The following is a 12,609-nucleotide window of genomic DNA, read 5'->3' on the forward strand; positions in this document are numbered from 1 at the left end:
CGATTATCAAGACAGGCCTAATTGTATTAAACACAAATGGACCGCAACTAAAATGAACAAAAATCTCATATGATCAAGAGAATTTGATTTAATTATATTAAACATCAACTTTTGGAATCATCATGGGGTGAGGACTCTTTGGGGTAGGATGACCTACATGGTGTGGCTCTTGTTCTCCACTAGGTTGATGTCTCCAGGCTGCAGCTCAGGAATCCAACGCTCCAGCTCCTCAATCCAGGGGTATTTGAGGGACGAGGGCACCACTACCAGGAGGGGCCACTCCTTCCTGAAAACATATGCCACCGCAATGGCCTGCACCGTTTTGCCAAGACCCATCTGGACGGGCCAAATCAACACACGGTGAAGAAGGGAAAAAAACAAGTCAATTGTGCAACGCCTTTGCGGCAAATTGTATATGACGGCTGAGCTGATATGAAGCCCAAGAGTAATAAGGTCTAAGAATGATTCTTCTGTCAAAAACGATTAGGCACGTGGCAGTGCAGCACTAAGTTGACAAATTCATTTGGAAGATTGGAAAATAGATTTCCTGAGCCAGTGTTGTGTGTGCCTACCTCATCAGCAATCATACATCTGTAAAACAGAAGAAAACAGAAACCTTAATAAAACAGACACCGAAAAGTGAAACTGATGAAAAGCCGACACCGTTTGTTTACTTATTTTTGTTTTTGTCTTCATACGCTATATGAATATGAATAAAAAGTACTGTGACACATGGCCATGACACCACCAAGTAACTGCAACACAAGAATACAAGAAACCCTCGGTTTTAAGCGAAAGAAAACGTAATACATTTTTCCCCGTACGAAATAATGTGAATCCAATGAATCGGTTCCAGATACTAGAAGTGTCCCATACAACTTTTAATTTCCGTTCCGGCCTTGAATATCAGCGATACAGATATCGATCCGATATCAGCACCAATCATACATACTTCTGTGACTTATTTAGTAGTGTGAAATGTCAGAAAAGGCTTGATCAAGTGATATTACTCAAACAGAGAATAATAGAAACAGTAGGCAACATGTAATGGATCGTGGCGGGGCGCCAGGCCTCAATAAAAGCCTTTTTTTTCCACATTAAAACAACGTGAATATAGTGTATGAATGGACATATGTGCTACATCAGGGGTGCCTATTACAGCGATTGCGAAGGGTGTTGGTCACGTGTCACCTACATCATAAACGTCACTTCGTAGACGTCCTATGACATCAGTCAGTTGACATTAAGCCTTCTGATGATTCGCTCTTGTGCCGCTGCCGGCATAAAAAAAGTGTGGAACAGATGGCAACTGCCACACACGGATAATACATCTTTATTATTCTGATTACAGATAAGCTAACTCAGCGGTAAGACACCTGTATTTATAACAAAAGTTATCCCTTGACTTGTAGGGGTTACTTGTGTATACAATAAAAGTCAATTGTTTCATGGCTGCGCTTCACGTCACAAACTCTACTTCGAAATGTGTTTTCTCAAAGTTTGTTTGTTAAACTACCATTTCACGATGATTTGGAAAATGCGCCCGTTGCTGAAAGCTTTTTCATATGTTGCCTTGACTACGGCTGCATTGTCTTTTGCATAATCCTTTTAGTTGCTCGTATACAGTATCTGTAATGTTGTACAGCAAATGCTAACCGGACATAATACAGACATGATGAACGGTACGTAACTATTTTCACTGACATATTACTCAGTTTCAGTCTAAATTGCCCATAGGGATGAATGGTTGTTTGTCTATATGTGCCCTGCGATTGGCTGGTGACCAGTCCAGGGTGTACCCTGCCTCTCGCCTAAAGTCAGCTGGGATAGGCTCCAGCATATCCGTGACCCTAGTGAGGACAAGCGGCATAGAAGATGGATGGACGAATGGATATTACTCAGTTTATGTACACAACTATTGAGTAATTATGTGTAATTATCTTTATATTGATTTGAATTGTGACTTACTGAATGATATCAACCATTTTGATGACCTGTCAACTTTGAAACTTTGCTCCCATCGATAAGCCACCGATCAGTATCGGCCGATTTCCGCAAAAAAGCACGGTATCGGCATCCGCCGATGAGCTCCGCCCCCACTGCAGCATCCAGCCTATAGCGACCGTCTGTCGCCCACTTTCCCCTCACAAAGCCAAAACAAGCAGGGCTGCCGTATGGGACTTATCTGTCGTTGTTAGAGTGATATAAGTTTTGAACCCTGCAAAATATGCCACGGAAAATGTCTCGCCGGGGTGGCGCCTTGCATGGCAGTTGTGGGGCGGGCACTTGGCACGGTGTGGTGAGCTATCGAGGCTCGGGATGAGATCATTGGTCGGGCGGCGGCTAATGTAGCGCCCGTGTGTGCGAGAGGTGATAAACAAGCGCGACCGGCGAAACCCACCGCCAACGCGCAGCACACCACGCACACGGGAGGTGACCAGCGGCTGCAACCAGCCACAATGAGCACCCACATCCAGAGTGAATTGTTAAAGTCTCCCACGGTTTAGATTGGCTGTCATATGTGGAGGGAATTTGGCGATATCAAAGTAGCTCAGAGGAGGAAAAGCGGCCAGTGTTGAGAGATTCGTCGGATTGCCTGGTGGTCCTGCTGGAGCCCAATCAAGCTGATCTCGCATCCAAATTCTCCTTAAAGAAGGCGCCTGATCAGTGCTCATGTGAAACTTTATCAAAATGTGACCATGCAAAATACACATTTTTGACGCAAAATTACGATAAAATTACTTAAACAATTCATTATATTCAATATTTCAAGTTAATTAAGAACAAAAAGGTGCTCCGTCATCTTTTTTTAATTCAATAGTGTTTCTCACCTTCTTTATCAAAGTTCTGGCACTCGCAACTTTTTTTTTTGCACCCATATTTTATAAAAAAAAAAAAAAGAAACACATCCATCAAACACTCTTCAACGCCTCATTAATGGGCCTTCTTTGAACAAAGATGATAAAATGATTCCCTGGCCGGAATCTGTAGTATCCCAACTCTATCAGAAAAAAAAAAATATATATATATATATATATATATATATATATATGCACTCCTGATCAAAATCTTAAAACCAGTTGAAAAATTGCTAGAATTTGCATTTTGCACATTTGCATCTTAATGAGGTTTTAAGTAGAGCTACAATATGCAAAAGCAAAAAGGGGGATTGAGACAAAAAACACTTTAAGTAATTTATTGAAAACAACACTTCAAACTGAAATAGGCTGTTTATCAGCTGATCAAAAGTTTAAGACCATCGCTCGAAAAATAACAAAAAAATTCTCCAAACCAGAAGGACTCAGTAATGAGTAACTCCACCGTTCTTGTTAATCACTTCAAAAATGGGTTTGGGCATGCTTGATGCGAGTGTTTCCAGGAGGCCAGTGGGAACATTGCTCCAAGTGGTGAAGATGGCTTCACCAAGGGCATCAACTGTCTGGAACTGATGGCCATTTTTATAAACTTCCCTTGCCATCCATCCCCAAATGTTCTCTATGGGATTTAAATGAGGGGAACATGCAGGATGGTCCAAAAGAGTGATGTTATTCTCCCTGAAGAAGTCCTTGGTCAAGTGAGCATTGTGAACTGCAGCGTTGTCCTGTTGAAGAACCCAGCTGTTACCACACAGACGAGGGCCCTCAGTCATGAGGGATGCCCGCTGCAACATCTGCACGTAAGCAGCCACCATTTGACAACCCCGCACCACCTGAAGCTCCGGCGTTCCACTGAATGAAAAAGCACCCCAGATCATGATGGACCCCCCTCCACTGTGTCAGGTAGAAAACATCTCAGGTGGGATCTCCTTGTCATGCCAGTAACGTTGGAAGCCATCTGGACCGTCAAGGTTACATTTTTTCTCATCAGAGAATAAAACTTTTTTCCACCTTTCAATGTCCCATGTTTGATGCTCCCTGGCAAAGTCTAAACGGGCAGTTTTGTGGCGTTGAAGCAGATGAGGTCATTGAATTCCTTTTTTGTTTTTTAAACCCTTTTCCCACAGATGGCGTCTGATGGTTATTGCACTGCAGTCGGCACCAGTAAGGACCTTAATGTGGGTCGAAGCCCGCCCTGTGTCTTTTTTGTTCCATAATGCTCAGGATCTTTCAAAAAATGTAGAATGAGTGATTTACTGCACCCAACCTCAGCAGCAATGGCACGCTGCGAGAGGCCTTGTTTATGCAGCTCCACAATCCGACCACGTTCAAAAAGAGAAAGCTTCTTAGCTTTAGCCATCAGGAGGGCATGACAGTGTGAATGCCTGACAGAAAATGAAAAATTTGAGCAGATTTTGGCTTTTATAGCCTGTGGTCTTAAACTTTTGATCAGGTGATAAACAGCCTATTGCATTTTTTTTTTTTTTGGGGGGTTTAAATCACAAGTTCCAAAAGTTTTTTGTCTCAGTCCCCCTTCTTCTCATATTGTAGCTCTACTGGATCCTAACATTTTGATCAGGAGTGTATATACTGTATATACACACAGTATATACACACACACACATTTTTCACAGAGACTGAGTCACCAAGTGGATGCTTCCATTTTTGTAATAACATTTTTGGGAAGGCCCTTTTCTGTTCCAGCATAACTAAGCCTCATCCAGGGCATGCTTGGATGAGTTTGGTGTGGACCCTGACTTAGCTTTGTTGTGCTGGAAGCAAACCAAGCCTACACTTTAAATAACAGACAGAACAGTGAAGGTTCAAGCACATTTTGTACTATAATGCCAGCAGATCATCGATGCCCACTGGGTTTGGTTTGATTGTCATGACCCTACTTATTCATGAATGCTTCCAAAATCCGGTAAGCCCAAACAAAGCAACAGAACAGCTGAGTACCTCAGACACACTCTCTCATTATTCTTCTTCCGCCCCTCCGCCTCTCCCCCCAACCTCCTATCTCCGCCCCATTTCTTTCTTTCAGCTGCGGAACATGATTAATGTGCACCTTGCCACTGGTGGTTTTTCTAATTGCCACAGCACCGGCCCAGTCAGCGCATTGTCCTCACACACACACACACACACACACACACACACACACACACACACACACACACACACACACACAAGATCGTTAACAGGAGGTGTGCACACAAGTGTGAACAGATGTAAATGAACGTATTTATATGTGCGTGCGCACATACTGCATACTATACACACAGCGGGGAGGGTGTGGGGCTGGGGCAGGTGTTTGCCATTTCTCAACACATTAATCATCCTCCTTTAAATAACCCTGAGTGTTGTCTTGACGGTTTGAGACCGCAAGGATGCTGCCGTGCTGTTGCCTGACTACGGCACGGCCCCGTCGCAGCACCTTTCTAATGTTATCTCAGGAAGCCACAAGCCCCAAAGTGTCAGGAAATGGGCCCCCCTTGCCTCGCTGGGTGGCTGCAACCATTTGATGGCTTTGACCTCTGCACAGTGATGTGTAGCACGGCCTCGTGTCCAACCCCAATCTTTCAGCTGTGTTAAGGTTCTGGATGTGTGGAGCACTTTGGTAAGTGAAAAGCTGCTCAGTAGCTGGATGCTGCACAAATGGCTGAGTCGAAGGGTGCCAAAGTTGAACCCGGAGGGCTCCCATACACATTAGGTGGCTCAGGGTGCAATACTGCTGTGTACTGTGATCTAAGTGGAAATCAAAACAAAGTTGCCTTTTAGCGGTAATATTTTTGTAAAACGTCTTAGCAAGGGAGGGAGTAGTGACAAAATCTCAAAAGGGCTACACCTACAAAGATTTCAATAAAAGCTGCACAAAATCCCTATTCAATAAAACGCTCCCAGGCTTATTTTAGTATATACAGTGGAGCTGACAACAGCAAAAGCACTGCATATCTCGAAGAGAGCAATTGTGTTGAATTTGCCATTATTTCAAGGTTTTGTTTCTTTTCATTTGCAGATGAATTGGAAGTATAAAGTTTGAATCGTCAGGGGTATTTTCAGCCACATTTCGGCTGTAGTAGCAAGACATATTGCCTCTCAGGCAACCTATAAGTCAAAAAAGCTGGGGACATACAGTATAATTGTCAGCGTCTACATCAGGGATCCCTAACTCGCTTTCATTGAGGGCCACATCGCCGTTACGGCTGCCTTCATTTGGCCACTTGTGACTGTTAATATACTGTATATGAATATAAATATAACTTCATGTGTCTGTGTAGGCTCTCAGTCGTACAGGAGTTGTCCATCAAGGGAAAGGCTTCTTGAGACGTCATCTGTACTTCTGTGAAGAAGGTGTCGGACGTTTCGCTCCTCATCTGAAGAGCTTCGTCAGCGAACTAACAAGTGCTGGTAGCCTAGGCCTTAAATACAGTAAGAGTGGGCAGAACTGGTGTGCCAACACCCTCCTCCTATTGGTTCCTTACACGAAGACTGGGCGGAGTTGTGGTCTAATCCTCTCCTGCCATTAGCACCTCCGATCAAAAGGGAAGTGTAGCTCCCTGTAGTTGGGTATGAACGACTCTGATACTGGCTCGTTAGCATCTATTGTTCTGGCTCGGCCCTGGCTTCACCTCATTTGCAAGACTAAGAGCTGTGGGTTTTGGTCTCAGTAACCTGCGGAACACAGGGTCCAAATTAAACCTCAAACCACCATTCCGATTCAATGATAAGTTCTGTTGTTTGACAAAAATAAGCGAGCGAAACGTCCGACACCTTCTTCACAGAAGTACAGATGACGTCTCAAGAAGCCTTTCCCTCAATATAACTTCATGATTATTGTTATTATTAGATTAGTATATTTTTACTAACAAAGCGATGGATAACTTGCGTTGAATTGAGAAGTGAAATGAAAATGTCAAGGTGACGAGCAGACATTCAGGGATTTATTTTTGATAACAAAAAAATGCTTGGAATAGCTGATCCGATCATATTAAAGTTTAGAAAAACTGTGCGCAGTACAATTTGTCCGTCAAAATGAATGAATAAATACATTTAAAAAGGAAAAAGATGAAGTGCATTATTGACACACATTATTCCCAGGCTTTTGCGGGCCACATCTGGCCCCCGGGCCTTGAGTTTAACAGATGTGGTCTAGATGTATATTGAATAGAGTGTGTGGGTGTTTTGTGACTCCACTCAGACATGATGGCCTTGGATTACTTTAATTATCAGCTTCGTTCCCGCACTGTCTATTGCGGTATGTAAAGTGCATAAAAGGTGTACGACTGTAACTTCGCCTCAAATGGTGCTTCAGCTGCTTGAAATGACGAACAAAGCTAACAACGCTTTTTATGTTCAGTGACTCATTAAACCTTTTTTTGTTTGTTTTTATCTGCTTTCATTTGTGCAGGGTTTACTAACATGTATATGAAAGCCAGACAGGATGGCTAATAGAAAGTCCACATCTTCTTAATCAAACTATGCTGCATTTATTGGTGGAAAATGTAAGACGAGAAAGGAGGTTTTCAGCCTTTCATATGGCTTGGTGAGAGTCTACGGTTGTCAAGACTATGACATGGATCCTCTGTCTGTGGGGGAGATCCTGTTGTGCTGGGGCGTCCAAATGATTTTATGGAGACTTGTAAGTGATAATCATGTGCCAGTACAAATGTAGAGAAAAGTCCGTGCACAGAAAACCAGCACAGAGATGTACAGGCGCAATAAAGTCTGTTTATCGATCCCCCCTTGCATCAGTGAAGCAAGCCTTATTCGATAAAAGCGCAGGGAGTCGCTTCGAGTAATATTTTGGACAGCTCACACCAGGAAGGACAAGTAATGTGCGGCATCACTGTCAACATCAAAAATGAAAGTGACAAAGATATCTTAATGGATGTACTTATACTTCAAACTGATTTTTTCTCCATCAATATTTGGCCAGCCACACTCAAGCATTGTACAAGTGCACTTTGGGTAAATGTGTTTCAGCAAAACTGATTATAGGCACACTTTGCAAACAATACACTGAACCACATTGGACGGGATTTTATTGCCGTACTATGGCATAACTTTCTCACATTATCCGTCATCTAAATCCATAAAATCCCCTCGTCCTCCTACACTGCCGATACAGCAGGCTGCATCAGCATATCAATTGCAGCAACAATTGATGTTCTGGTTCGGTGCTCCTGATGCTCAGAATGTGAGAAGGCACAATGATTTTGAAATTTAAAGGAAAAACCTGCACACCAATCCTCCCACACATCTGACATCAGCGATGTTCAGTGCCTTCCAGGAAGTAATAAAGGGCTGCTATTTCCTTTTCTATTTTACACCCTGACAGCCTGCCTCATCTACTTCCTATACTTCCGGGAAAGTGACACCTCAAATTGCTCAGAAAGTCAGAGAAATCCTACAAACCAGCAGCTGTGTTCCAACTGGTAGATAAAATTCCCACTCAGATTCCTCTGGCCATCACAGCAAATTATTTGCTTTTGAACTAGAACACAAGACGATACAAATAAGTACCGGACCTAACATCGAAACTCTCGTTGATATGATTTTGGAGGATCGGCAATCAGCAGATTCTTACATACGAATCCGAACCTATCCACCGCTCTTATCTACCTCTGCAAAGGTGTGAAAGTCAGCCACTGTCCCCTTTTGCTCCGCCAGACTGTCAGCTAGCAATCAAGCTAAGGTTTGGACATCAATTTTCTAAACTTTTCCATTTATATTTGAGAGAAGTACCTCATGTGAAGTTCAAACAATGGGTTTGTATTATTTCACGGGGATTGTTCAATGCTGTTCAACAAAATAAGATTGGCACATTCAAGGCGTTTGCCAGGGGTGCCCAAACTTTTTCCACCGGAGGCCACATCCTGAAAAATGAAAGGATGCAAGTGCCGCTTTAATATTTTGTAAACCAACGCATATACTGTAGATATTCTAGGAAGTTATATATATATTTCAAGAAAAGACTACATCTCAGCTTAGCGATATAAGGGAAAATGCATTATTTTTGCATTACTTTGCTCTTTTTTCCCCCATTTTTGCTGTGTTTTTTTTAATTTCCCAAATATTTTAACTTTCTTCTTACATCATTTTCATACATTTTCTTCTCATAATATTAGGCTTTATTCCCATAACAATATAGCTTTTTCGCCAACCTAATTTTCCAAAAATTACAACTTTATTTGTTGCTTTGTTTGTTTTCCATAATATTATAACTTCTAATAAATAAAGTCTTTTTTTTTTGTATTATCTCAACTTTATGCTGCTAAATTGATGCTACTTTTTCCTCATAATATTGCGACATATTTTCGTAAAATTACAACTTTTTCTCCTTAGGTTACAGGTTTTTCCTCTTACTATTATTCTTGTAAAATTACTGCAGATTTTTCCATTTTTGCTGGGGTTTTTTTTCGCTTTTTTTGTTAAATTACATTTTTAGAATGTGCCACGGGCCAATAAAAAAATGTAAAAAACAACTTAGGGCTGCAAACGGCCCCCAGACCACACTTTGGACTCACCTGATTTATGTTATTTTTTTTTAATTGCTATTGGCCAAAATTGTGATCGCCAGGTCAGGCGTTTTAAAGATTAGCGATCGGTCAACAGCCACAAATTTGTAATCGGTGCACACCTACGTTATATAGAGTATGCGTTTATACTAGGGCTGTCAAAAATATTGTGTTAACGGTGGTAACTAATTTATTTCATTAATTACATAAAAAATGTTGCTGTAATTAATGCACGCCCATCATGGCAAGCCACACCTCTCTGTTATGACAGCAAACGGAGGCACAATGTAACGTCCCCACAATCACACACTGTCTGACGCTCGTTTATAACTTTATTCTGATCTGAATTGCAATTCCAGTGCCGTATATGAATCTCCAACTCACAAACACGTCTCTACTGTAGTCCGTTCAGCCTCGGAAAGACACTTCCTCATTGTCACTCGACAGCGTTCAAGGACGCTCCGAACATCACAACAACATCTTTATTATGCGTGTATGTGTGGTCTACATCAACAGACAGACAAAGCAAAACCATAAGCGGATATACGTAGGTACTTATCACTCACTAACGTAAGTCCTACAGTGGAAGTACAATTTGTTGCATCTAAGCATGCTCGGAAAACACACAAAATACATGTGTAATCACTGTTCATAATAACATGGTTAAAGTGTGACTCATATGTTCTGCTACTATTAAAGAGACTAGCGTTAGGCAAATACATTTTCAGACGTGTGGTATCTTTTAGCTTGATAGAAATGTTCAGTTCATGTGCAACTGTTAATACATGCATTTCATGTCACCCGTCATTTGTCTTTCCGTTTATAAAATACAGTAAAACTAGGCATATTTCACACATAGTTTCAACTGTTGGTTAATCGTGATTAATTAATTTGAAAACGGTGACTAATTTGATTAAAAATTGTAATCATTTGACAGCCCTACTTTATATACAAAAATATAAACACCGACACTTAACTTGTCCTCAAAAAGGCCTACTTTTCTCTCGCTGTCTAAAACTGTCATAGTGAAGACTTGTCCTTTGCCGAGATAATCCATCCACCTCACAGGTGTGGCATTTCAAGATGCTGATTAGACACAGGTCGCACAGGTGTGCCTGAGGCTGCCCACAATAAAAGGCCACTCTAAAATGTGCAGTTTTACTGTATTGAGGGGTAGGAAGACCAGTCGGTATCTGGTGTGATTTCATATGATGCTCGTAATTATGTCAAATGTCAAGCGTTTTGTTTTTTCTCTACGTCTTCAACTGGATGACACTTCACCACGTTCACGATTAGCCGTTTACGTCACGAAGACAGCTAATCAGAACACCCCATCTCACAGTATAATTGTGTAAAAATTCACATCTGCTTGTCTTCCCGTAGGAACGGTGCCCAAACTGTTCTCGCTGTCACACTGATGCCAATTGACAGAGCTGTCCACATCATGCAGCAAAAGTCAATTGACTTCTGGTCTGCCCGTGCGGCAAAAGCAGCGCCTCTCAGTGTTCCTGAATCAATATGGCGGCTGCATCACAGGAGAACCGCTCAGATTGGCTGCCCCCTGTGTTGACCTCCCTGGGAAAGCGAGCATGTATGAACTGAACGGGTGAGGAAACGGTCAAATCCTGTGTACACTCCTGTAGCGGGCGCTTCAGGGCTACATGAGTACATAAGTAAATATTTTGGAAATCTTCACCCAATATGACCTTCTCCTCGTTGAATATTTCCATATTGCTTTTTACTTTTTTGTATGGTTTTCTACTGGCTGATGACTTTCAGAGACTATCCCATCATACGGTTCAAGCAATGGCCTGAACTGCACGGTAGTATTTTGCTATCGGCCGATACCAATACCAATCTGATATCTTCTTCTTTTTTCCTTTCATGTTGTAGTAATAGATGTATAGGTGTGTACTTTGCTCAACATAGGCATTAAAAAAGCACCATGTTTAAACTGTGCAACAAATATTCTGCTCCCCTGATGAAAGAAAGAGTTATGCAATACGGGGGATTCCCGCAGATTCAATATAGAGCATTCAAATTTTGTACACCTCTGGTCCAAACATTTTTTTTGTCCAAAAATAGACCGTTTTTTTCCATCAGAAAAACATCTCATTCACCCTAAGTCGGTAACAATTTACAAAAAAGTGATAAAAACGTCTTTATTTATTGTCTTTATAGTGGTTTTTTTTTTGCCAAGCGTTTGTTCGGACGGCCTTGAATGCCCTGGTGGCTGTGTGACACAAAAGTTAAACTTGTATGACTTCGACATCGTGACTCCGATTCCGTCTGTTCATCGATCATCTTAAATTATCACTCATTATTGGGGAGTGCGTACGCATTTTATCATTTCAAATTTCAAAAAGTGTATTGAAGAGAGGCGAGGAGGATTCTGCAGCTGAACCTGTGTTTCAGTGCTTCTCAAATAGTGGGGTGGGGTGTGTGTGTGTGGGGGGGGGGTCACGTTGAACTGTCAGGGGGGTCGTGAGAGGCAGGGAGGACTTTCAATATCAGCGCAGACCTGCCGACAATGTATGAATTTGTTGTTTTCAGCATGCAATTTGACTCTGGAATATGTTTGTATGCTTCATTGCTCTCCATTTTGTTGCATTTTGCTTGTTTCAGTTTTGAGTTGAGTCTGTACAGTACAGATAAATAAATACCTATAGATATTATTAGTTTCTCAATGGTATTTCAAATGGGGGGGTGGGGCGCTAAAACATTCCTCTCCCCCAATGGGAGCATGACATAAAATAAATAAAAATCACTGGCCTAATCTAATCATACAAGTCACTTTTACGGCAAATGTTGATCTGAAATCGGAGGAGAACATCAACGTCAAACTGGTGGGGGCGGGTAAACGTGCTGTGTGTCAAAAATCAACATTTTTATGGCCATCTCAATTACGTTCTGATTTTTCGCAATTCACTTGTGGGCCCGGAACGTAACCCCCACGAAGAGTGGGGATTTACTGAGCAGCTGCGGCTGCTTTTTATTTGAACTTTAAATGCACATAGCTATTAAGAGCATTTTTGCTTGGTCACCAGACACAGCAACATGAGGGGCAGATTGTTTTTTTAGATTAAGATCCCAGCCTGCTGTCAGTCTGCTCCTCCTTTCGCGGATAATCATGGAGGCTGTGCTGAAGAGCCTCTCACTTTCTACACTTGTGAAGAAATTGAGTTGCTGTGTCTGCCAAGAAAAGCAGTCTTAGG

The 12,609-nt window shown here is 41.9% G+C and overlaps 1 protein-coding gene across 4 annotated transcripts in view; it reads right to left on the reverse strand.

The window, feature by feature from the left end:
- Window positions 1-12,609, reverse strand: part of zranb3 (zinc finger, RAN-binding domain containing 3) — a 101,159-nt gene that overhangs the window by 85,726 nt on the left and 2,824 nt on the right. For 3 of the 4 annotated variants that reach the window (XM_054790434.1, XM_054790424.1, XM_054790444.1), the window contains 2 exons: window positions 573-591; window positions 158-336 (listed from right to left, as the gene is read on the reverse strand). The exons of the other annotated variant lie outside the window; for it this stretch is intronic. In XM_054790434.1, coding sequence (XP_054646409.1) covers window positions 158-336; window positions 573-591 — 198 coding nt within the window. The remainder of the gene's footprint in view (window positions 1-157; window positions 337-572; window positions 592-12,609) is intronic. 4 annotated transcript variants of the gene reach the window in all.

This window comes from Dunckerocampus dactyliophorus, chromosome 1 (genome assembly GCF_027744805.1).
Source record: "Dunckerocampus dactyliophorus isolate RoL2022-P2 chromosome 1, RoL_Ddac_1.1, whole genome shotgun sequence".
Lineage (NCBI taxonomy): Eukaryota > Metazoa > Chordata > Actinopteri > Syngnathiformes > Syngnathidae > Dunckerocampus > Dunckerocampus dactyliophorus.